The 26,913-nt window shown below is 37.4% G+C and overlaps 1 protein-coding gene, 1 long non-coding RNA gene and 1 other non-coding gene across 3 annotated transcripts in view; 2 read left to right on the top strand and 1 right to left on the bottom strand.

Annotated features, from left to right (window-relative positions):
- Nucleotides 1-808: 808 nt before the first annotated feature.
- Nucleotides 809-20,083, bottom strand: LOC146477705 (peroxiredoxin-1-like). Its single transcript, XM_085113149.1, has 8 exons — nt 19,872-20,083; nt 16,030-16,136; nt 15,918-15,954; nt 5,735-5,851; nt 2,865-2,987; nt 2,261-2,391; nt 1,484-1,518; nt 809-1,181 (listed from the first exon to the last, which is right to left on the bottom strand). Exons 1-8 carry the CDS (start codon nt 20,012-20,014, stop codon nt 1,134-1,136), a joined length of 741 nt encoding a protein of 246 aa, XP_084969275.1. The 5' UTR covers nt 20,015-20,083; the 3' UTR covers nt 809-1,133.
- Nucleotides 3,315-3,387, top strand: Trnaa-ggc (transfer RNA alanine (anticodon GGC)). Its single transcript has one exon. It is a non-coding gene; the product is annotated as a tRNA-Ala (tRNA).
- A 4,412-nt stretch (nt 20,084-24,495) lies between the features above and the next one.
- LOC146477707 (uncharacterized) overlaps nt 24,496-26,913 on the top strand; it is a 545,413-nt gene continuing 542,995 nt past the window's right edge. The window contains exon 1 of the long non-coding RNA XR_014865316.1: nt 24,496-26,449. This is a non-coding gene — a long non-coding RNA (uncharacterized LOC146477707). The remainder of the gene's footprint in view (nt 26,450-26,913) is intronic.

Raw genomic sequence — 26,913 nt, forward strand, 5'->3', positions numbered from 1 at the left:
CACTAGACAGATGGGACAAAATCCATTAGAAAGTTGCCAAGAAGTTCTAACAAACAAATAAAACATTCTGCCGAGAGACTAATAGTGAGAAGGTCACAGAACTGTCAGCAACATCGGCGAAAAAAAATGTCATTTTTTTTTTATTTTTGATGTAAATTTTCCAAACAGAAAGATTACTAATATTGTTCTTTTGCTAAGATTTCGTATCTTTTCCACCCTAGTAATGACTGTAGTTCTTTTTTTATTTTCCATTTAATTTCCAACGTACTTCTTAGCTTTCATCTTAGGTTCTGAAAACCACTTTCAGTGAAGAAAGTGCGCTCAGTGCAGACCACATTCAGCATCAACTAGTATTGTTAGTTGTTGATCCCTTAGAGATCGGACATTATTAGATCTACCACTAGTTGACCAAAATAATGTGGACAGACGTCATTTAAGTTCTTGGCTGCGAGTGCCTGGAACAAACTACCAAGAGAGTTACGTGAGCTAAGAACACTTGCACAGTTTAAAGTCAGAACATTTACTTCCTTGATGAACATGGATAGGGCCAATCATATTTGTAAAAGCGATGCTTAGTTCATTTTTGTTATATTTCTCTAACTATTTGTTACCGCTGTTTTTCATGTAAATATTTTTATATATTTCTTATGTGCTGGTCACCGATTAACGCCAGTCTAACAACCTTTGTTGTTTGACTGATCGGTCTTTTTATCAGGATAAATAAAGACATTATTATTATTATTATTATTATTATTATTATTATTATTATTATTATTATTAAGACCACAAACAAATAGGAACTCTGACGTTGATTATTGTCTTCATTTAATTTTAAATACATGTTACAATTTACAGCCACAAGTTTCAACCTACAGTACTTGCAATACGCAACAGCATGACATCATTAATTAGACAATGTTAAATACAACTGCTATTTCGGGCAAGAACTATTATAAGACATCACTTTCCTGATGAGATTTTACTTAATTACACACACACATCATAGAGCACCATCATATAAAAACATTAACAATAAAAGAATTCACATTAAAAAACTATCCCTAAACAAGAGTACAGTGTATGGCAGAGCCTGGTATTTCAAAAAAATTGCAAAATACTTTTAAATGTTATTTTCACTGTTTGGAGAAATACTCTTTGCTCTTCTTGGTATCTGGAACCATCTGAAATTTAAAAGCACAAAACAAAGTTAAGATTAAAGGCAACATTCTTGCCACATGTACACATGCACATCAAAGGTGTATCAGCCAACAAAACCAGGAAATTGAGAAGTAATTCAGCTTCCAAAAAGGATATTTTTTAGAAAGCATTTACAAACCTTACGGGGAGAGTGATGGGTACCTACAGATGTACAATTATGTGTAGGAGGGAGGGAGGGGAGGGTGTTCAGTCTCCCTCCACTATCCACAACCCTCCCCCCACCCCAACCCCATTTCTCAGTTCATAATGATAACCTATTACTTACCGTGTCACCTCCTGGACGCCAGCCCGCTGGGCAAACTGAAAATTATTTATTGAAAGAAAAATCATTAGAGGAGTAAACGAGAATTAACAAAATATAAGAGTCTCTTGTCAGGACAAAGGTCATTTCTTAGTGCAAAATTTAACCTTTGATTGTTAATTACTCCAATTTAAAAACTTGAGGACATTCATTCCAAATGTAGAATGTTTGAAATATTTTCAATCTTCTTCAGAAATGCTAATTCAGTTATCTATATAAAGAAAATTCGCCGCCGTATTGCCAATTTACAAAATTTTAATTTTTTGGGCAGATGATCAAAATTACACGTTAATGCAAAAGAAAACATTGACGTTTATTTTTAGTGAAAATTTCATCCTGTTCTAGGCAGACAAACCGAAGATATAGGGGATCATTCATAATTTCTGAACACCCTTCAAACCCAGGCCTTAAACTGCTTGAGTGGGTTTGACTCCTGTCAAGAAATCTCCACCTTTTTTGTCTTCCCAAACTTATGATAGACTGAGTACAGTTATTTTATTTTTTCATTTTACTTTTAGCTTGACCAAAAAAATTACTTAGTAGTTACATGAGATATAAGTTGGCAGGGTGACCACAACAGCCTGGAGCCAATTACTGTGGGTTCATGAGCCTTTATAAGAGGTCTCCACACAATTTCCTTTTTTCTCTTTACAATGCACGCATAAGGCTGTCAAGCCAGGATGAGTAGAGTGACAGAGAAAGAAAACAGAGCATTTTCCACAAAGGATGTTTGTTTCTTACCTTCTCCATGTTTGTCAGTAAATTGAAAAGCCTGGACCAAACGCAGAACCTCATCAACAGACCTTCCTACGGGCAAGTCATTAATGGTGATCTGACGCAGAATCCCCTTGTCATCAACAATAAATAAACCTCTAACAGTACATAAAAATGACAATAAAAAGTACATGTTAGAAAAATCTAAACTTAGCCTATGACAAAAGGGGTTTCATCATACTCTGTTTGGGGAAAGCCAAAAGTTTCACATCTCATGCCGAACCAAATAATCACTCTGCCTACATGTAGAGTGAATACACTTGGAACAAATTTGCATCAGAAAATTTTCAATAGATTTTTAACTTTGGGGAGCAGGGATGACACATTGGTTCAAGCACTCTCCTTCCAACAAGGTGGACTGGGCTCGATTCCCAGAACCAGCATTACATGTCGGTTGAAATTGTTGTTGGTTCAGATCCTTGTTCCAAGAGGTTTTTTTCCGGGAACTCCGATTTTTAACCATACCAGTTACATGACCAAAAGGAATTTTACAGTAGGTAGTAACCTTATTATGTCCATTATTTGTTGACTATTCATTGTAATATTTTATAAAATAATCAAAGATTCCCACCTGAGTGATACACCTTGATCTTCCAACAAAACACCATAGTCCTTGGAAATTTGCTTTGTTATATCTGAGAGAAGAGGAATTTTCATCTGTCCAAGTCCACCTTTATTGCGAGGCAAATTGGTCCTAAAACACATTGACAGCAAGATGAAACAAAAAGCCATAATATGTGAGCAAATGATGTTTTTTTCTGAATGTAAATATATGAAACACATGTTTTGAAATGCAGATGAAAGGTCAGATAGATTAAAGATCCTTGCAGTTAGTACGAAACTTGAGCAATTGTGAAAAGAAAGCCTGAAAAAAATTCAAGCTTGAATGGGATTCAAACCCATCCGGTTCAAGCCTAAATTTGATCTTTCATCCACAGTTCAAAATATATGTTTCATATATTTACATTTATTCATCCTTCATGGGTATATAACAAACTCACAATATGACCCGCTCCCAGTTGGCTTGATAGCTCAGTTGGTAGAGCACTGTACCGGCATTGCAGAGATCATGGGTTCGAATCCCGTTCAAGCCTGATTTTTTTCAGGCTTCAGGCATAATTAAGGAAATTTGCCACAGTTGTCTTTCCGCATTTGTTTCTATCAGTGCATTTGGGATGAAACAATTTTAAGTCATCAACATTTATTCAATACATGTTTCCCCACAACCTGACAGGAAATGTTCTCAAATACCTTATTTAAATAATAATAATTAACACAAATGTGAATTTTCGATAATTAGGTGTTAAATGCAAAAGACATGAATTCAGAGTATTGGACTGCAACCTTAAGAGGCCAAAGAAAGACACTCAAAAAAGGCACATTTTAATACTATTTACAATTGTTGGATTAACACTATCCTTACAGCAAGCGCGCCTTACTAATTATTAGCACCTCTCTTCAAAGGGTTTATTGTGAACCAGTGCTGCTACCTCACTACCTGTCTCCTATTGCTAATACAGTGCAATACAATAAGCGCGCCTTAAGTGTAAATTTTCTACTCCAGTTAGTAAATGTATGGAGTCTGTAAAGAGAGTGTGTGAGTGTACAGGTGTTGCTGAAGCTTCTACTCGATTCTCGATTACTGAGCCTTGATGCTCAATACTCGAGAGTTTGAGTATCAAGGATTGAGACTCGAAAGAGACTGCCAACTTACTCTTAAAGTGTATATGACACAAAATCTTTTATTAGCTTATTAGGAAGAGCTTTCAAAATGATGAAGAATGGCATTTATTTTATTGCGATAGCATTCTTGGTTGCCGAGTTATTCAAGATTTAGGCTTATGCAAATTAGACAACTTGTGACATCACAAGACTGACACAAAATGAAGGGAAATCACAAAAAATGGAATATCTCTTAAGCCTTTTTCTGTATAAAACTGAAACTTTGTAGAGTTGTTATACTCATCACAAAGTTTCATGATATGATCCACTATGACATTAACATGGCAACACAATGGGCTCCAAGCCCTCACCATCCAAAGGATAAAATCAGAGTTTCCCTTCCCAAGAAGCGCTTTTTGCTCTTGATGTTTATTCAGTGGGTGTGAGGGAATATGGACATTACACAGCACAAGTATAAGAAATTCTGTTTGACTGTGGAGCAATAAATAAGGCATTTGTCATTTTGGGAAGGTAGAGGTCTGGTAACAAGTACGTTGCTATGGTGACATCATAGCCACTATCACAATGTGTAGTTCTGTCAGCACATCAACCCTGCAAAATTTCAACCCTGTAGATGTAGTATTTGCGTAGATATTCCAAATTTTGTGATTTCCCTTCATTTTGTGTCAGTCTTGTGACGTCACAAGTTGTCTAATTTGCATAACCCTAAATCTTGAATAACTCGGCAACCAAGAATTCTATCGCAATAAAATAAATGCCATTCTTCATCATTTTGAAAGCTCTTCCTAATAAGCTAATAAAAGATTTTGTGTCATATACACTTTAAACGATACTGTACGTGACATTCAGGGCTAGGTTCTTAATGCGTTTGATTCTTTTAAATTAATTTTCGAATGCTGACAGTGATGGCAACCTAATTTCTGCTTAAAAAACACCCGCTTAACATGCAGGTATAATGATCACAAGAAAAAAGGAAAGGTCACCACAAATTGAGTGGCACCTGTCATTCAAATGTCATTGACTGACAGAAGCAACCTACCTGTTAACATAATGGAATGAACACATCCCATTATTGCATTTATCCACAAACCTTCATTTCTACCCCTTTCCACAACCCTTTTGCATTATTGTAATCTCTAATTGCTGGCGAGCGTCAGCGAGGCAGCACATTATTCTTTGCAATAGTAGAAAAAATCCAAAATTTGTAAGATCGGAAACATAATAATTATGTTTCTATTATGATCTATTATGCAAGTGGTTCATTTTTTATTGTCCAGCATATCCACACCTGTGACAACATGACTTCATGTGATTGCACGTGGAAATAGATCTGACAGAGCTCCAGTAGCTCTATACATGTTTACGTTATCCTTTGCCTGTTGAGGCAGATCATTCACAGTATTCTTTGCCCATTGAGGCAATAAATTTGACCATTGAGTCGAAATCTTCGCCCATTGAAGTAAATAATTCTGAACTTTGAGTCATAATATTATTATTGTTCTTTGTCAGTCAAGGTGAAAGAAAAATTTGAAGTTTTTGTGCAGGACCCCCCAACCCCTGACGACTGTCCTTTGAATGAAGAGGTATACTGTCTAAACACTGAGAATGATGATGATGATGATGATGATGATGATGATGATGATGATTTTAAATTGACAGATGTTTACTTGGATGTCACAAATTCGTCCAGCTGTACACCATAATAATTATAATGAAAAAGCTGGGGAGAACTGCAAAATAAAAATTAGGTATCCTTACCAAGCAAGATGCGAATATTCAGAATCCACTGAACAAGCTACAACATCACAGTTGATTTTTGTGAACTCCTCAACTCGATCACTGAAGGCAATAATCTCCGTGGGACAAACAAATGTGCTACAAAACATTGAGAGATCATAAATTAAATGTAAAGTGCAATCAATGATGGGGTGTCCTGGGCACAGTTCTTCAAAGCCTGATTAAGCTCATCCTGGGTTAACATGAAGTTTGACTAAAAGCTAACTACTAACCAATAAGCATTTTTCCAAATGACTTCTGCCCTTTGGTTTTGAAAGTTTAGCTTTAGCTTAAAATCATCTTTGAAAAAAAGACATTTCTAAGATGCGAGATAAGAACCTTGGTTACTTTTAATCGGGGATTACCATTAATTGTCTTTTGAAAAACTGGACCCAGATGTCATGGAAAAGTGAGGTAGACTCAGTGTTTCAGATAAGAGAGGGGTCTCAGGTCAAAAACCCGAGAAGCCTGGCTTCCTGACCCGACAAAATAAATGGCAAACTTAAAGTGCATATGAACTAAAATTTTTTTTTCATAAATTGGTAGGTGGTTATACCCTTATACTGAAACGCACAAAAAAGAATAGTGCTAAAGAGGTAAAAAACCGTGTTTTGGCTGTTCAAAGTGACTTAAAATGCCCGAAGTGGTGTCTCCGGAGACTAGTAACTAGTTTAGCTCTGATGACGTAGCCAGTGATTTCACGGCTCTGTTTACGCTTTGTTTTCTGCTATCGTGTGCTCAAAAATATCTTTGCGTACTCAAAAATATCTTTTCATGCTCAGTTCAGACCACGATAAAGTGAATGCTATACAGCTTTTGAAAATATGTCTGAAAATGATGGTATGCTATCCTCTTCTGAGTCCGTTTCGAGCCAAGAAACGTCCAACAGCACCGAGTCATCCGATGAAATGGATGAGTAGTAGTAAGTAGTCGGACATGTGGAACCCTACACAGGTGAGCCGCTTGCTCACAGTAGTGATGAGGAGGAAGACACCAAGGAGGATCAAGACGGTCTTTCCCCAAGGGATTTTTGATCCTTCCAACGAGTATAAATCCTGAGAAACGAGCGTGTTTATTTGAAATGATACGGAGAACTCATCTCTATCATTTCTAAGGAATCGGCAACTGAAGAGATCCACAAGTTTAGGATTGAAACCGCGGTCTTGCCTGACCGTTGCCTAAAATGCCACAGAATTTACTAACGGCTGAAGGACTCGTAGCAGCCCCTAGCCAGAGCAACACAGAAGAATTGCCTCAGTAATTAGTCTTAAGGCGTAATCAAAACACAGGAGGAAAATACTAAGCTCCCGCAACATAAACACAAACCTCACAGTTACAAAGCGGAGCGATAACAAAAAACACAGCCGTACTGAACTAAAGCGGCCTTTAGCCCTCAAATTAATGCATTGTACAGCTTTTAAAGAAGCTACAATGCTATTGAAAGGATCAAGAGACAAATAACCGTGATAAGCAACACAACATCTTGCCACAAAAGCAAATAGCCAGGCCCGGTAATACAAAAGCTACAAGATAATGATTATTACACGGCTCAAATCTTATCCTTACAAAGATAAAAAGAGAGGCTATACTGTTGCAAGACACACTGAAATGAGCCATACGAAACCTGAACCAATTCCCACAAACGGCATGAGAACGACAGTCGCTAAACAGAAACAACAAGAGGTCAAATAGATAGAACAAAAATACGCAGAAATGACCTTTGAGATCAAAATCCAAAACATGCGACATTTAAGCACATGGCTTTGTTCAGTGACTATTACGCAAATCCTCCAAACCATAAATGGTATTTAATACGGAGAAAATACAGCGCTAAAAGAAAATTTACAGGGAGCACTTCTCATACAAGAGAGGGCTTTCCCTGAAAGACATACTCGTTATAGCAAAACTATAACTGAACATGGCTAAACACACGCGAGTGGGAGTCGCGCAGGCCTATCTTCTTTCCTTTTTACACTGTTCATGAAACAGCTCTCATCAAAATGAGCCGAATACAAACATGAGGACTTCTTCGGGACGAAATCTTTCCGATGAATGCGCACAAAATGTGTCCACATTGCACGTAACTTCTTGTCCGACAGAAAGTAATGCATTGTGATGTTCAGTGTCCCTGTCTTGTTATCACGGTTTATTCCACCGGGGCCACCGGCAGAGCAATAGTTCTTTCCCCCTTTCTTTGCCTTCTTTTCCACCTTAATACTCGTTCTTTCAAGCTTTCTGAATACTCGTTCTTTCGAATGTGCTTTCGTGCTTTCTGAACCACTGGCTACGTCATATCCAGTGAAATCTGATCGCTTTGACCGAGCGCAAGATGGAGACACTTCGAAGCGCCAATTTCGAACTTTGAGGCGAGCAAAATACCGCATAAAAGAGCTTTAGTTAGTTTAAAACGGGATATTACAATTAATGAGGATATAAACAAACACATAAGTCAAACTTGTTTTTTATTTCATAGACACTTTAAGAGCTATTCTCCTGGAAAGTGAAGCAAAGTTGGAAAAGAAAATTTTAACCCCCCTTCATTTTTTGTGTGGAGGTAGGTTACCTGGAGGGATGAACAAAAACAGCCATATTTGGATCGGCAGGTGCGTCGTTGCCACGGAAACCGCACTTGATCACGCCGGCCTGAGGTCTATGTTTTGACCGAAAAATTCACTCTCAAATAGTAAAAAATAAACGAGTCTGGTTCTCGAGTAAATGTGAATCAATTCAAATGAAATTCATACAGATGGTAAAACCACTCTCCCAGTTTATAAAATTTGCTGTTAGAGTATTTTGGGTTCTATAATCAAGAAGACAATGTTCGTATTACTATGTTGCCTGACAGCCATTTTGACAAGAAGGAAAAACAAGCACAACCATATTCGTTATTTCTCCGAAAGTACTCATTCTACATAAACCAAATTAGCAACAGGGCTTACATAGATATTGAAGTTTATAAATATTATAAAATCTATCTGGGGAACATTATATTCTGGCCATGGGTGTTGAAGACATCTGAGGCAAGTTGCAAAAAATTGCAAAATTGGAAAATGTTGAGGTCTCCAGTATTTGGTTTAAACAGGCTTTAGATAGAGAATATCAGCTTCAGAGGTTTTTTCATTCATCTTATCTGTTATCTACATTTGATTGATTAGGTTTTGGCCAACGAATTTGATGAAATATAAATTAAAACAAAGCCTACCTTGCAACTGTTGGGAATTTCTTCAGGATGCTTTTGTCGTATAGGATGGGTCTCTCCTCAGTTCGCTCGCTCCATTTTCTTGACCAAATCTTGCACAGACTCTAGCGGAAAGGACAAATCTAACTGGCTAGCCTCGCCGAACATCTACTTTTAGACCAAAGATGATGATGCATTAACCCGAATAAAGAACAGTCGAACAGGTCAAACACAGTCGTGTGTCGAGCATCGAAATAATTCTTCAATACAATCCATCCAGGGAGTTAATTAGATGCATCAAGATCACAGCTGAGCAAATGCATGTCTGCGACGATTCTGAATAAAGTCTTTGGCTAAATCGAGCCGTACATTCCGTGGTGCATGGTTGAGAAGCAAAGAAATCGTTGTTTACGACCTGTTTACACCAAACGTATGTAGACCGGAAATGCAAGTAGCAAAACTGCTGACCAGATGTAGTTTTTAATGCGATATACGCGCTTTTTGTTTGTTTTTGTAGCTTCCGCTAATTGTCGCAAAGGCATTATCTCTTCTTTAGATATTTTTGGTACAATATATCATTGATAGGGAGATAAAAGGACGACTTTTGATCTGCTTTTATGACTGTTTTACAGTAGTGAATAAAGAGGACAAAATAAAAGCGCTTCACTAGTCGTTTTACGCAACCACTTAAGGGTTTGTTTGTTTGTTTGTTTGTTTTTTTAATTCATTGCTTATTGGATGTTAAGGATGGCCTGTATGTAAGATACGTCGCTGATCTGGGGCATTAGCCTACACATTAGAAGTTACGAAGTTGGAATTTTTGACCCACCTCTCCTCCAGAAATAAATAAGTCCTCTCCAAGCCGATAAATTTTCACATTCAGTACCTAATACCTGCCCAAATTTTGGCATTCTTTCAGTTTATTTATTTATTTTTTGTTGTTGTTGTTTTTGGTGGGGGGAGGGGTGACTGGCCGTAAATTTGTGCCGTCGATCAAAAACACTGTAAGAGAAATTTGCATATCGTCGTGCGAAGGAAAATATCCTGGTCGGGACAATGGAAAGTTGGTCTCTTTCAAATCCCAAAAGGGAGGTTTCGGTTTGTGAGTGCAGTGGAAACAATATAAAACTCAGTCAATGTCAAAGGGATATTTCCAGGCACGTGCAAGCCTACGGACTTAGTATAAACCCTGATGAAATCAGCACGAAATGCATCTTATTCTTTGCCGTGCAGGTAAATAAATGTAACATTTCACGTGCGAATTTTTCATTCTCTTGTCACAAATAGTTTATCATAACTGAATTTGTAATTGCACTTTCACAGTCTAAAGAGCAATCTTTTTTTTTTTGGGGGGGGGGGGGGGGTGGGGGGGGAGGTGGTGCAGCTATGAGGATCATGCGTTCAATTTTCACCCAAGCTTCAGTTCAGCTTCATTTCCTTTGTTTTTGTTTTCATTCGGTTATTCTGTTTTCTTTTTTTTTTTTTTTGGCTTTCTTCACCATCGCCATTTTGAAACAACCTCATTACAAGAGGATATCATTACACATACATCTGGTGTTACATCCCATTACATTGTGTTACATCCGGTCAGCAGTCGTGCTTCTCGGACTTCCGGCCCATGCGTTCAGTTTATTTACCATTCTTGGCTTGCCGACTATCGCAATATCCGACTCGATTTTTGCCAAAGACGTTACTTTGGATTGTTCAAAGGCATGCATTTGCTTTGTACATCGATCTCGACACATTTACTTTACTTCCTGGCTGAATAATATTGATGAATTTAGGTGCTCGACGGCAGAAATCGCAAGCATTACGACCATGTTTTGGACTTTGTCAACTATTCTTTGTCAAGTGTATGCGGGCTACTTGCATCATCATCCCTGGTCTGAAACACAGCAAACTGGATATTCGATGGGAGTAACTGTTAGTCTGCGCTAGATTTGGTCAAAAAGACGGAACGTGCAAAGGAGAGTACACTGGAGAGAACCATGCGACAAAAGCATCCTGAAACCGTCAAGGTAGGTTTTGTATCAATTTATATTTCATCAGATTTGTTGGCCAAAACCTTATTTACTAAATGTAGGTAGCAGACAAGATGATAAAAGATACTTTTGAAGCTGATTTTCTCTCTCTAAAGCCTGTTTGAGCTAAATACTAGAGCTCTCAAAATTACCAATTTTGCAATTTTTTTACAATTTGTCCCAGGTGTCTTCAGCACCCATGGCCAGAGTATAGTTTTCCCCAAATTGATTTTATGATATTTAGAAACGTCAATATCTATGTAATCTCTGCTGCTAATTTGGTTTATGTGGAAAGAGTACTTTCGGAGAAATAACGAATATCGTTGTGTTTGTTTTTCCTGCTCGTCTAAATGACTGACAGGGAACATAGTAGGACGAGCATTTTCTTCTTGTTTATAAAACCCAAATTATTGTAACAGCGAATTTTATAAACTGGGAGAGTGGTTCTACCATCTGTATGAATTTCATTTGAATTGGTTCACGTGCACCCGAGAACCAGACTCGTTTACTTTTACTTTTTGAGAGTGGAACTTTCGCTCAAAACATGGTCCCAAGGCCGACGTCATATACAGTAAAAACCCGCGTGTAAGAACCAACTTTTTTAGATTTTGGCAAAACAGGTTCTTATATTTTGGGGTACTTACTGAAATTTGAGGCTAAGTAGGTTCTTAATTAGGTTCTTAATTTTTATGGAGTAGAAAATACTGTAGTATCATATATGGTTTGTTCTTCATTATACTATTACAGTATTTTATAGAATAAATGCTTATAATCAAGAACAAATCAGTTTCGAAAAAATAAAACCAGTTTGAAAAAAATAAAGCAGTTTCAAAAAATCAAACTGATTTGAACATTGAACCACAACACTGTGCAATTTTTTTGATCTCTAAAGACAACCTTTTTGGTAAAATATTATAAATAAAATAGTTTAACCCCGCATATAAGAACCTGTTGGAATTTCTTTGGCTAAACAGGTTCTTATATTTTGGGGTATCAAAGTAGCAAATTTCTGCCAGGAGGTTCTTAATTTTCTAGGTTCTTACACGCGGGTTTTTACTGTAGTGCGGTTACCGTGGCAACGATACATCTGCCGATCTAAATATGGTTGTTTTTGTCTATCCCCCAAAGTAACCAACCTACACACAAAAATTGAAGAGGGGTTAAAATTTTTCATTTCCAACTTTGCTTCACTTTCCTGGAGAATTGCTCTTAAGAAGATTTAGAGGGAACCAGAGCTATCGACCCCTCAAAATTCTTCCCTGGCTCTCTGATTTTGAAAGTTATCTGGAACACTATAGATGAAATTTGTCTGAACCAATTTAAGGCTGGTTATGCACATCAAATCACATGCGAGCCTACATGTAAGTGGCACCCAATGCCAGAGTTTTACCCGGTTTCTGTAGCATGAAATAACTACAGCCTGCAGGGGTACATAACTACACTGTACATACATGTAACTCCCTGCTGAATGGGATGCCACAATCGTGGACAAAAGAAAACTGCAAATTTTGCACACATGTTTCAATCTTCCTTAAGTCTAAGACCGTCTGGAAAGCAGCAAACCTTCATTCCCCCTCTCCCCCACTAAATGCTGCTTTGAAGGCCAGACGAACCCAGCTTTTTTTAATGGCAGACCAGTATTGATGGGCAGGCAGGGGAGCTGTGTTTTCTATGTATCACTTCAGTGGTCAAAGTTGGAGATAGACTAAAAGTTTCTTATTTAAAACAGTTTTGTCCTAAGCTGTAGTCTGTCACTGAGTAACCCCCAGCAGTATGTGACTGCTACCCATTTATACAACTGGGTAAAGAAAGAATGTGAAGAAAAGTTTCTTGTCAGGGGAAACAACACAGTAATATTAAACAGTTTATATGTGCATGAGATAGTTGTGTTATAGGTATTCTAAGCACCACAGATCAGAGCTTGAGACTACTGGTAGCCAACTAGCCACAGACTGGTAAAACTTCAGTTTTGGATAGTAAAAAGTGTAAAGTACTAGAGTGCTGGATGAAAAACAAAGTAGTGTTATAGACAGACAATAGAGGGGTCTTGGATCAAAATCCTGAGGAAGCTAATTTCATTACCTGACAAAACGAATGGTTAACTTAAGAAGATTTGGAATCACAAGTTGTAAATAATGAAAAATGAAACCTTTACAAGTATGGGAGATTTTTCTAAATAATTATTACACATCAATCTAATTAATAAAAGATGTTTGTCCTTCTTCATTTCCTTTTGTGTAAATTAAATAAGTCTAACTGCAGCTAGTAAAAAGTTTATTTTGACTCGTGAAATCAGACCTATTACTGGCAAGTGGGTTAGTGAGCTAAAAGGTTAGTCTTCAGCCCTGACGGATTTAGTACTAAACCATTGCCATTATTCAAGCATCTTTTGATAAAGCATCAGTCTGGAGAATGTTTTAAGTCTTCAAGGTTTTTCTATCAATAAAAAAAATTTTGCACACTGTCACTCACCATTAAATTACTGATAGGGTAAGCGGTGGTGTGCAATTTATGGGACAACGTCTTACAAAGGAGCCATTAATTGCCTTTACTTAGCATCCAACAGTTCAAAGGCCAACATTGAAAATTACTGCACCAACATTAACACTTTTCCATTGAAATTGTTCACCACTAATTCAATGGATGGATGTCTTGAACAAGTATCAATACATATTGGAATGTTTAAGGAAAATTTTCTAGACTGCGATGTAAAATCAAACACCTCATAAATTAGATTACAACCAGACAGATGTAAAATTGGAAGCCCCATTCAAGAAAGAGAAAACAGGAAATACCAGACAAAGTTACAGGAACACAACTTTTCTCAGAAAGAACCACTTTTAGTATCAAGAATCACAGTTTCCTGTCTTAGTTTGAATATGAAATTTGGTGATCTTTGAGTAAATTCTGAAAAAAAGAACTGTGTATAACAATAATTATTAAAATATTTTTTTGTACTTTCTTAGGAAGAGCAATTTGTGAATTAATGGAAACATCTGTGATTCGTAGGAAAAAAACGTCTTTGGGTCTACCTATAAAAAATACATTTTAAATTATTTCTCAATAAATCTTGATTTATGCATTTTAAAATTTCTAAAAATGGATTCCAAAGTAAAACCGACTTTGAGCTGTCAGAGGTTTATTGTTTATTGTGTGTACAATATACGTGCATTCAGCAAGATAGAAAGTACATATTTGATGCCTGTCTAAAAGCCTTTTCCTTATCTGACACAACAGAAAATGTAAAATGTAAATCCGTAATCAGCTTTTGGCAAATGCAATTTTCTTCCAATTCAAAATTTTCATATCTTTTGTATTTCTTTAGCTTCAGAAAAAGCAGAAAACAGTTTCCTTTTACCGAATCCTGTTCCTAAAGAAATTGCACTTTCTACAGTCAAATAAAATACTCACACTTGGAAATGAGCTGTGACATGAATTTTGCTCTCTTAAGATCAGAGTGAGTGGAGTGATCGATATTCAGCTTTGTTGACCGAATCGGCAGGCTGCTTCCTCTCTATAGTGCAAATAGATTGCAGATGTCTGGAAGAATTGATTTGTTACACATACCGAAAATTAAAATTGGTTACCATGAAAACTTTCATATATAGAGGGCTACTAAAGTTAAAATAAGCCTGTTTGCTTTGGCAATACTTGGATATTATATATTATAGTCTAGTCTAGTTTTGCCATTATGCTTATCTATTTCTCTATTACAGGGATATACATGTAGATTGATGTCGCTAGGAGCTGTCTTCCAGCAAAATTTGCTGTCCGTATCAGCTGCTGAATTCCAACAAGATGCACAGCTAGCTAGGTTTATTAAGGAGCCTTCTGGTGTGTTCCTTAGCTACAGTACATCCCTGCTCTTATAATATATTATACTCTTTAATTTGTTTTCCACAATTTTTTTAAAAACTGGTTTCCAAAGAATGAGCATGCAAAAAAAAAGTAAAGCGGTCAAGTTATTCTTAGAATTTATTTGGTAATAGGGTTATTTAATATTTGTATGTGGCAATCATTTGAGGAAATACAGCATTTAGGATGTAACATGTCATTTACACTGGTGAGTGAATAAATCTCGTATCAAGAGTATTCTGAGAATAGCCAAAGATGATATTTGACGACTTCAAGCCAATGTTTGCTTTTCATTCAATGAAAATGCAGAAGACTAATTAAAATGAATATATCAGTATTACAATCAAATCCTCTCCTCTTGGTTTCTGAAATCAACATCACACCGTCTCCGTGTGATAACTTCACATTTATAGCCTCAAGCTAGGTTTTGGAATTGAAATTTCAATCATCAGCGACAACGTTGATGTAGATTCAAGATAAGCGTCAGACTTGGATAATACTATCATCACCAAGACGGATCAGCAACGAGTCCAATACAAAAATTACCGACATCGAAAATATAAATATTTAGATCATTTATAGCGTCTTGAGAGAAAAAATCAGCTATGATCTTCTAGGTGTTTTAAAGGACAACGGCATGACCTAAAATTTTGAACGCTAAAAGAGAACACGAGTTCTCCAATTTAATACCGTTATCTGCTTACAAGATTTTTTGTTTATGTTGAAAAAAATCAAAGCAACGCGAAATAATTCCAAATTGATGTCCGTTTTGCCACATAAACTGTCATTATTCGATAAAATTCCACCGAGAAATCGAGTGTTTTCGGCCGAGGTGAGGCCGGATTTCGAAGGCGAGGAACTAATTGACCAAATTGACGTTAATTTCGCAACCCTTATTTCAGAAATCCATTTTATCTGGTCCATTACAAGATTATTCGAATTTTAGATCGGTTGGAGTCGGTGGAAAATAAAATTGATCTCAGAATAATATAAAACAAGTCCAAAAACGATGGCACTTGCGAACGATGCGCTAGACAATAATTTTAACAGTAACCTTAAACACCGTCAATTAATGCATGCAGAATAAATGAAAATCGAAATCTGTACTCACAAGTCAAGCGGATAGAAGAACAGAACCAGATATTTTCCTGAAAAAATAATAATAAAAGAGCCAAGTCAGTGGAAACTTAAGCTTAATTCCTGGAAAACAGAACGTGTCATACCTTTGTAGTCCGACAACTTCACGTCGATGAATTCTCCAAATGTGTTGACCGCAGTGCCGGAAAATGGCGGGGCAGGTTTCTGAATGAATGCTTTGCTCATCTTTGGGCTGCAAAAATACAAAAAACAAGCATTGCATAACTACAAAAACAGCGTAGCTCTACGGTAACACGTGTTGACATACTTTTCTGAACGGAATCACACGCAATCGTTCGTAAAATGAGCGAAGAACCACACGTGAATCTCTTTTCTAACTAGGATCTAGTTCTCCCGAAGTGTACACCAGAACGAGTCCGAGGAGAACATTACGTAATCCTCAGGCTTTTTAGTCAGCGGGAGGGAACCTGGAGAGACTCTGGGGAACTGGAATTTTACTTAAATCTTTTGATTGGCTGCTCCGTAACGGCTTGCATTGTTCTACTGCAGAAATTCTGCGGAAATAAAATTCCACTTCCACAGAGTCTCTCCCAGCGACCAACAGCTGGTCAACTCTTGGTTTGAGATTGACCCAGAATCCCCAGGTTCTTTGGCCATAAAGTAAAAGTGGGGTTGCACTGTACCTTCATTTCTGAGTAAGCGATTTTGTGAGTACTTAATAAACTATATATACTGGTACATAAACTGTACATTAAGTTACCAAAATTTATTGTCTACTGAAATTCCGGCAGACGGTTTAAAATGCAGGTAACAGATTACAGGTACAACCCTAACCCTAACCCTGACCTAACAGGGTTAGGGTTGTACCTGTAACCTGTGACCTGCATTTTAGATGTGCCAAGCCAAAAGTACTGTGCTGAGAAAGAATAATAATAATAATAATAATAATAATAATAATAATAATTAATAATAATAATAATAATCTTTATTATGCTTTTTTTTCGGTGGTTGATCTTAACAATCTTGTAGAGGTAATATATAGAATTTAATTAATCATTAGTAAAATAATGTGCAAGCAGCGAAGTTATTAATGAATCATTTGGTTATCTTGTTAGCTCCCTGGCTAATTTAGGTTCTAGATAGCAGGTAAAAAAAAAAGAAAAATGAAAAAGCAAAAAGAAGGAAGAAGATATTTACATGTAACATGTTAACGTATGTTACAGAGTCAACATAAAAGAAAATTAGTTCATTTGTTGTTCTGACAGTAAATAACGTATAATTTGCTTTGGAAAAACAGGCACACTTTGTATGAGTTTTTTTTAAAGGAGTTGGAAGATCTTTTCAAATATTGGTTGCCATGAAGGAAATTAATTGTTTACCTAGAGCGAGCGACCATGAAATCATCTTCTGGTTGTTTTCGTATTTTTAAAAAATAAAATCAACTACAGCTCACAATATTTCTTGGTGGTTTTTAATCGTCATTCATTCTGTGCTTGTTTAGCCTGCGTGGCAGGCGCTAGAAAGGGGAAGGGAGAGGGGAAAATTGGCCCTTCCCCTTTCTAGCGCCTGCCATGCAGGCTACTGCTTGTTGAATATGAGATTATTTTAAAAAGCTGTGCATGCCTCATTGATTACCTAACACCTGATATCTGAATGTTCACTCATGGAATACTTCCAAGGGAAACCAAAAATAGTTTGAGTAATATTTATAGCAATGCCAAAATGGCCATTTCCATACATAGCACATATCATCAGCAAAGACTGAGAGTTTCAACACATCAATCATTTTCTGAAAATTTTGAGGCTCACTGATCGACATTTTCAAAGTAGTGTTTGGATTACTGGGGTAAACTTGAGCCAACGGAAAGTAAAATTAGTCTGAAATAAAATTAATGAGAGTTTGAGTTAAATAAATTTGAGTTGGCTGATAGTAAATTACTTAAGGTTACCCTATACCTTCAGCGGTGTCTCGCGTCCAAGCGATGTAGCTAGCGCGTCCAGTATAAACTGTAGATACCTAAACCGATATATCAAATTAAAGTTTATAAAGCTGGCTATCAAACTATACCAAAAATTTTAAAATAAAACGAATTGTCGAATTTTTCACGACCTCTTAAGGCGAGCATCCGAATCACCTTTTTAAAGTTACAAGTCAAAGCAAATTTTGTTTTTCGCTAATTTAATTTGCTCCTCAGTTTCCGGACCCAAAGCGCTAAAAAACCGTGTCTGGGTTTTGCCATATATATTCAATCGCAATGAAAAGTTATAGAACATTTTCGAAGTAGGATGAAAAAAATGTCGAGTGATCGTACAAAAATCGCTCTCGGAGAAAATATATTTCAAAAGAAAAAAATCGCAGACACATTTTTGTTGTTTATATGTTAAACTAGCTACTGTCCAAATTAGAAGGCAAACGAACAAATTCCCTTTGAGTTTTAGCTCTTTGAAGTGGCTCCTTTAAGTGAAACAATTGATTCGAGAAAACAGCGTTAAAACTTCGGCAACTCATTTTATTTCAAAATTCTTGGTTTAGTTTGATAGCCAGCTCTATGGGCTTTAATTTGATATAGGGTGTAGGTATCTACAGTTTAGACCGGATGCACTACATCGCTTGGACACGAGACACCTCTGAAGACACCTCTGAAGGTATAAGGTAACCTTAAAAAATGGGGTCAAATCCAGGGGTAACTGGATTTCGTTCAAATCATAGCAGGGACCTCAAGTTAACTGAGTACGAGTTAGCAGGTTCTACTGTAATTTATAATCCTTTGAGCCCCATTACTCCTTAGAATGTAGCCTGCGAACGCAGATGTATTTCTGGCTGTCGCTTCTCTCCGACGAAAAATATATTTTTCGATAGAGAGAAGCAACAGCCGGAAATACGTCTGCGTTCGCAGGCTACTTACAATGCCACTGCTTACTCAAACAAACATCATGAGAAGAAAGAAAATGATCTCCAAAGTTAAGATGTGTTGATGTCTAAGCGAATTCTCCCGACTAAGTCCCAAAGGAATACCTGGGGAACATTAAAGAGAATTTGCACCTTGATGTTTTAGGACTTATATTTTAAACGGTTGCATATTCCACATACAGTTGTAACTAATCATGGTAAGACCATGTAAGAACAAACTGCAGAATGATAACTACTCATTGCACAGGCACATGAAATTTGATACTCACATCTTCCCCATTTAGCTTTAAATTAATATTGAATGGTTAAAACCGAAGACTTGAAACTGTTTTAGGTGTATGGACAAATATGACTTTTTTCAATGTTCTAGTTGTATATCCCAAAAAGAGTGGTGATATTATTTGGCTAATCACATCAGCCCCCAAATTATGATTTTTAGCTTTTTCAACGACTCAAATAAAGGGCGTACGTGTTCAAAACAATCAACAACCCTTTTTTTTCAAATGAGTTTGAAGACAGCTGAATATTTATTTTATTCTATTGTAGATACTAATTCGACCCTTAGCCAGCTCTATAAACACGAAATGCAAACATCCATGGTTATAAACATACAATTTACTACCTGTTGAATTTATAAGCTAATTTTTGGCGACAGCGACAAATGCATATGAATTGTTTATAATTTCGCTTGCAAACCGTTAACAAGAAGTATAACCAGTAGTAACATATGTTTCAAAACTTTGAAATCGCCAAATGTTTTAACAGTATCACGTGATATGATTTACATAACATTTCCAAAAGCTATGTCTCTTCTAGCACCCACTTCAGCTAAAATGATTAATTGTTTTACAAGCTTAAGCTCCCACATTTACATGCATGAACTAATGCAATTGCGTTTCACAAGGAGGGGCAGAAAACGCCGTCAATATGTACAACAAACTATAGCTATACCCGTTAAAGTAAGATTATGAAATCTCTGATTTTAGTTATGCTTCAGTAAAATGCACGAAAAAAAAGTCATACGATCTTCATGCAGATTAAAATTCTGGTACTCACCTTCCGGAGGAGAAAGCCCTGCGATAGGACTCGAACAGAGGGGCGACGCTTCTAGATTGTTGTAAATTGATTGTGTATCTGCAGTTACGGACGATCTGAGGAGTAATCCTTCGTGCAATCAGTGAAAAGCTTGAAGCAGCCATAGATTTCCAAGAGTTTGCAGCAAATAAAGCGAAGGATTTAAAATTTAAAATAAACTGCAATTCCGAATCGTAGAGATGGTTCTATTGAGCCCGCGTTACATTTGTACGACCCGGAACGAAGAAATATTCTCCACGGAATGGACTTCTGCCTGCTGATTTGCCGGATCAAAGGGACACGCCTACCAATCTTAAAAACCTGTTAGCAGGGGGAAAATCACTGGAGACGAGGCCAGCAACTTTTTCAAATAGATTCGGAAACGTAACTGTGACACACCTTGCTTACTAGTATAAGAGTAGCAAGCAAGCCATACCTTACTTTATGCAAAGCCTCCGATCCTACGCAGACGTTTTGCTTGTCACGTCACGCTCTCCTCCCCACGAACACGAACGTGACGTTCATGGGGAGAAGTGCGTGGACTTATGCGTGCGCTTCGCGCGTGAGTCGCGCTCCGCGCTCACCCCGTGCTTGTCCCCGCTCGCCTGAAAAAGCGCCAAAAAGATAACAAAAGATTTACTGTTTGTAAGGGCCACCGTGACAAAATAAAAGTACTATACCGGATCCTGTAGTGAAGGATCTAATCGGCAAACGAGCTTTTTTGGGGGGTACTTTTTTACCTTGTACGAAAAGTGAGGGGGGGGGGGTAAAATTTTAAGACATACAAAAGGTACCAACTAAATGTATTTAGCAATCATTCTTCTCATCAATCATAGAGTTGGTAAAATCGACTAGATCCTTCCCCATGTCGCTACTATTCTTCAGAGAGAGCGACAAAGATCCTGCACGTAATAGGTTGAGTAATGACATAGACAGGCAAACCGTGTATTTCATCAAGCAGTTTATCTCTGAAGACTTGTTTATCTTGTTTTTTATTGTTTATCTGGGCAAAAAAATTGACTAAAAGACGAATAGACATGGTAGGCTTCTTCAAAATCTATATCCACATCCATACATCAAATGCTCCTGTACTGCTCTCAAACCCCGAGCTGCTTTGACCTTCTGTGTACCTTCTTTTGACGAATGAAGAATAGACTCCAGCAATAACAAAACATCGTTATTACCAAGACGTTGAAGAGATATTCTAAGGTAAGTCCCCATACTTGAATTTCGCCTAACTTCTGATTGTTTCTCTTGCCAGTTCAGATTCAGAGAGCGAGCGATTTCCGCTTGTAACCAAGCGTTGTGCCCAGGAACTTCTCAACAATTCAACCACCAGGCCAACCATATGGATGGGGGGGGGGGGGGGGGGGTAAAATTTTCATACACTCGATTTTTTAGAAAACCACCACCCCGCCCCAGGACGTAATAAACGATCGGTCCCTTACATTAGATCCCTGCAAATCAGGCTAAAGTTACATAAACGAAAACGTCACAACCCTGAAGATGAAAGGCCGTGCCTTTCGAAATATTGGATGAATATACTTCTCTGAGCGTGAAATCAGCCTTGCTGAAAAAAGTAACGCCTGTTCTGCAGGCTAATGATGTGATGATGATGATGATGATGACGATGATGATGATGTTTGTGATCTTTAGTGTTGATTGAATCGCGCTTTGAGAGAGCGGTCAGTCCCTCGCTAAGTAACACAGATTACACGTGTCGTGTGGAAGTCAGTACAGACGCATGACACTGAAGCCAAACAATCTTGTCTTCAGGGAGTTTTTATCAGGGTGAACCAAGAGCTGACACGGAGTGTGAACTTGTACATTTATTGGTAACATTCCTTGAGAAAGAATTCCTCTACTAACGAGGTACAAGATAAAAATTCACTACATTTAAACGTAATGTTTTAGAGATAAGTTCCAAGTTGATCTTCGAGAGCCACACTCAAGCTAAACCAAAAATCCGAAAAAACCGATTACAAATGATCATGTGCGATTTTGACTGGTTCCATTTCCTACTCGTTTCCACCACTTGCTAAATTCCCTAAACTGCGTCAGGAAGTGTAGAATATATTGAATTGAGGTGGTTTGAAGGGGTAGAAACAAAGCCATCTAAACTCAACAGGGATTTGGCTCTTAACCTCATCTGGAACAACTGGCTCCAGACTATCTATGTTTTAGATTTGAAAAACGGGAAAGTGCATATAACGTAAGTGACTCTCACAATAAACTCAATGTTCCATTACCGCGCACAAACAACTACAAAAATAGCGTTTAGATATAGTGGAGCCATCCTATGGAACAGCCTTCCATGCGATGTAAGGAAAGCAGTGTCCCTTGGCCCATTCAAACGTGCACTAAAACAAGTACTCTAGGGCACGGCATTCGTAGAAAGCAGCTTTTTTATTATTATTAGTGAATTATTATTATTATTATTATTATTATTATTATTATTATTATTATTATTATTATTATTATTATTATTATTATTATTATTGTAATGATTTATTTAGTCGTAGCTGATGAATTGTCCTCGATTAAATGAAGATTAAATAAATAAATAAATTGAGTTTCGGGATCAACCTTTACATGTAAATAGTGCCTCGGGTGCTTTATGGTTGCGTCCCTGTTCGTCTCAATGTCAGTGTCATATTTTCTTAACTTGCACAAGGAAAACTTAATAAATAAAAACTTCATCAAATCTCATGTACGAAGGTCCAAAACCAACTCCATTTCCTGTGACCACACCTCTACTAGGATAAGAATTGGTGACATCTGGTGCCAGTTCATGGTACTCACTTGCGAAGGAAACACGGTGAGATTGGAAGTCAGCATATTAAAGGCCCCTCTAAGTCCCACCTCAGTCCACGTGTGATTTTACCCCACCCAACCAGGCCAATTATGGGACAAATAAGGTTCTGTTTATATGGTCCGGGTACCCGAGGTAAGACCAGCTCCCCTTGAGTAACCTTGGATAAGCTAAGTCCAAGAAGATGACAACATTGGGTGAATGAATAAATAAACGAATGAATGAACGAATGAATGAACGAACGAACGAACGAACGAATAAACGAACGAATGAATGTATGCAAATGAATGAATGAATGAATGAATGAACGAACGAACGAACGAACGAACGAGTGAACGAACGAACGAACGAACGAACGAACGAGTGAGCTAACGAATGAATGAAATTTTCTCTGAGGATTTCAATAGCCCATGCTAAGGTCTGAAAACCTGAGAGCCCTTCGAAGTTAAAATGAATCATAACAATTGTCTATTGTCATTCCAACAACAGGCGTCATGAATCTGACGAATCTGGCCTTTGGGCCCAATTTTTCAAAGCCGGACTAAGCTCAGCGGTAATCCTGAGTTAACGTGCTTTCTTTAAAGCGTTTTGTCCCTTAGTTTCGACCTGAGACTTCTCTTTATCATTAGCTTTAAAAAAGAGTCCTGGATTAATTTTTAATCGGGGATTAGTGTTAATCGGCTTTCGAACAACCGGGCCCTTGCGACACATCAAGACATACCTCCCAACACGGCAGTATGGCTCCACCTTTTTAGCCTCTGATTCAAAGTCGAAGTTAAAAGATAAATAAATAAATTAATTAATTTAAAAAGAAACCGTTACTTGGCAGTACTTTCCTGTTACGATTTTTTTGTCCAATGCTGTAAAAAATAAAATGTGTTCCCGGCTTACGGTTTCCTTGTTCGTCATTTTGAGTCGGGAGGACTTTGTTTGCACGGTGTTTCTTAAGGTAGTAACAAGTACTTTTACTTAGTTCTGTGACGGCGCAATTAACGTTTTAATAAAAAAACAAAACAAAACAAAAAACAGAGCGAAACGAAAGTACTTGTCACCACCTTGAAAATTTAAAAACACCTCGTTTTTCTTCCAAACAGTCTCCCCGGCTGTAGTAAGGAACACCTTGTGCAGCATTAATCGAGCTTACCGACGGCGTCGACCTCCGTTGACTCGTCTTCCCGATCAGCTTCATTGGTGACGTCACATTTGATTGCGGGCCGGGCCCAACTGGGGCTTGCATTTCCGGTTTATTTTCTTCACGTGCATGCAGGGGATTGTGGGGTGAATTTCTATGCTATCCTGTGTAAATTACCCATAAATGTACAATAGAACCCCGGCTAACAGGAACAAAATTTGATTTCCCCTAGATTTGACCCCATTTCTCAGACATTTATTATCAGCTAACTCAAACTTCTCGCTAAGTTGAACTAATTTTACTTTTCCTTGGTTCAAATGATCCCGATAACTCAAACTCTATTGTTAAAACGTCGATCAGTAAACTCCAAAATGTCAGAACATAGCTGAGTGACGTGTAAAAATCATTTTGTTAACGTACTTTCGATGTTGTCCCTTGCATATTCTTAAAATTGTGGTTAAAATTCCAAAACTAAACGTTCGACAACATTCTTATCAAAAGGTTGTTATAAGACAGACTTATTGCACCCCAGTAACTGGTGATTGTGAGTGAAAAAACCACAATATTTTATTAATTTAATGATATTAATAATTACTAATTTTTCACAGAATGCTTGAAATGCAACACCAACACCGCTAACTCGAACTAAGTTTGGTTTCCTTGGGAGTTTGAGTTAAAGCAGTTCTACTGTGATTCACAAGGACCTGAGACTTGTCTAAATGAGATAATATTTTATTGCGGTTGGTTTCCTGGAGTCTATTTTACATTTGCCTCTACACTCGATAAAAACCAATAATGTTTGACACGGAAAACTATTACATGTAACTACATTACAAGAGAGTTGTAGAACAAAAGTCAAAATCTTCTCGATTTGTGTCTTCGGATGCTTAAATGTTAAAATACAACCAACTGCTCCATCTTAAATGTATGTCAACAGTTACATATGTGTCATCAGTCTAACGTTACATAACACGATTTTTTTACACAACACCAAGAGCTTGGTTTTCAAGGTTTCAAATGAAACGTCAAAGCAAGCCAATTTTACTTTTCTCTCTCGACGTGATAAAAACCAATAATGTAGAATTTACATCTAACTACATAACAGTTGATTTATAAAAAAAAGACAAAACCTTCTCGATTTGTGTCTCCTTGTCAAAACGTTATAATACAATCAACTGCTTTGAACTTCGTCGTTCTTTTATGTACAGTTAAGGTACCAGATGTAGCCCGCTACATTTGTCAGCTAATTAATCAGGACTTTTTACAAAGCTACACTTTTTTCAAGTCTTGGGTTTTCACAGTTTAAAATGTAATGCCAAACCAAGCCAATTTGACATTTGTCCTTACGTGGCAAAAAAATAATATTTGGCACGTAGAATTTACATTTAACTACATCACAGTTGATTGCCAAAAAAAGAAACAAAGACAAAACCTTCTCGATTTGTGTCTCCTAGTTAAAAGTTAAAATACAATCAACTGCTTTGAATTTCGTCATTATCTTTTATGTACAGTTAAGATACAAGTTGAAGCCAGTTACATTTGTCAGCTAATTAATCAGGACTTTTTACAAAGCTACACTTTTTTCAAGTCCTTGGTTTTCACGGTTTAGGATAAAACATTAAACCAAGTCAATTTTACATTTGTCTCCTGACTTGACAAAACTTACAATGTTTGGCACGAATAATTTACATGTAACTTCATTACAGATGATATACAAAAAACCCGGACAAAATCTTCTCGATTTGTGCCTCCTGGTTAAATTTAAAGTACAATTAACCGCATTAAACTTCGTCACTATCTTTTTGTCGTTGAACTTAGCACAACCTTTTACAAAGCGAAACGTTCACCATGTGCTTAGTTTCCACGGTTTGGAATGAAATGCCAAACCACTTTTAAACACGAAAGAGCATGAAACGATGTTCCCGTTACTTACATTATTTACACTTGAAACACTCAACAAACTGATCCATACCCGAATCATGAGGCAAGAGAAACCCCATACCCACTCCCAGAACAAATTCACTTCATCACCATGACAATGGACTTTCATTCACCAAGTGAGACTTAGGTAGACTGTAGGAAGCAGTAAGCCGATACTGATTCACGCACCGATACGATATTGGTGTGATTCTTACCGATAATTGGTTCTTTCTCGATACTTCTTTGAAGTGGTCAGTTAAACATTATCAGGAAAAAACCTGTGTCGTTCACAGGTATCGATATTTGAACACTCCCAGGTATCGACTATGTGGCATCAATATTGACTCGCCCTTACGCTGCAGACTTCAGACTGAGTATCGGCTGCAGACCGAGATAAAGTGTTTTTCGCTAAGTTTTGAAGTACTTCACCACGTGTGCACCTTAGCACATAGTTTCAAATTCATCGAAGCTTCTCTGGAATCCTTTCCTATGCCAGACCACGAATCGTGCGATTTAGCCTTAACGTTTTAGTCGATGGATGAAAACCTCAAGTGTGAATATTTCAAACGTTTGTTATTATGATGTACAAGGTGGTTCTAACTTTTGATTTCGGGGACGAAATCCTAAAGTGTGACCATTCAAATGAAAGCTACTGAGCAGTACTTTCCTTTGGTGCTGTTTATTATGCTGTACAAGGTGGTTCTAAGTTTTGAGTCTCTGGATGAAATCTTAAATTGTGACAATTCAAATGGAAGCTACTGAGCAGTACTTTTCTTACGTGTTGTTTCTTTTCCAGTATTTTTACAAATTTTAATTTTAGATTTTTTTTGAATTTTGATTATAAACGCTCCCTGGAATGAAAGAATTCTTAGTGTGTCCATTAGCAGGCGTTGGTATGCAACTTTTTCCAAGCCTCCGACAGGCGTTGAATCCAGCTCGGCTGCTCTAGAGCCGCTAGAAAGACTCAGGTCGAGCCCAACACGAGTCCAACACGTTCTCCTACAAACGTGTCACATCTAACAGCAAACGTTTCATCAGATTTTATCTTAGACTGCAGCCTATACCCAGCACGGTGCGCTGAACGTCTCACATCACTTAAGCCCCGGTCAAACGGCACATAATAGTCAATAATAGTTGATGATTGTCGATGATACTTAAAG

The sequence above is a fragment of the Pavona decussata genome, unplaced genomic scaffold (genome assembly GCF_977016875.1).
Source record: "Pavona decussata unplaced genomic scaffold, jaPavDecu1.1 SCAFFOLD_69, whole genome shotgun sequence".
Lineage (NCBI taxonomy): Eukaryota > Metazoa > Cnidaria > Anthozoa > Scleractinia > Agariciidae > Pavona > Pavona decussata.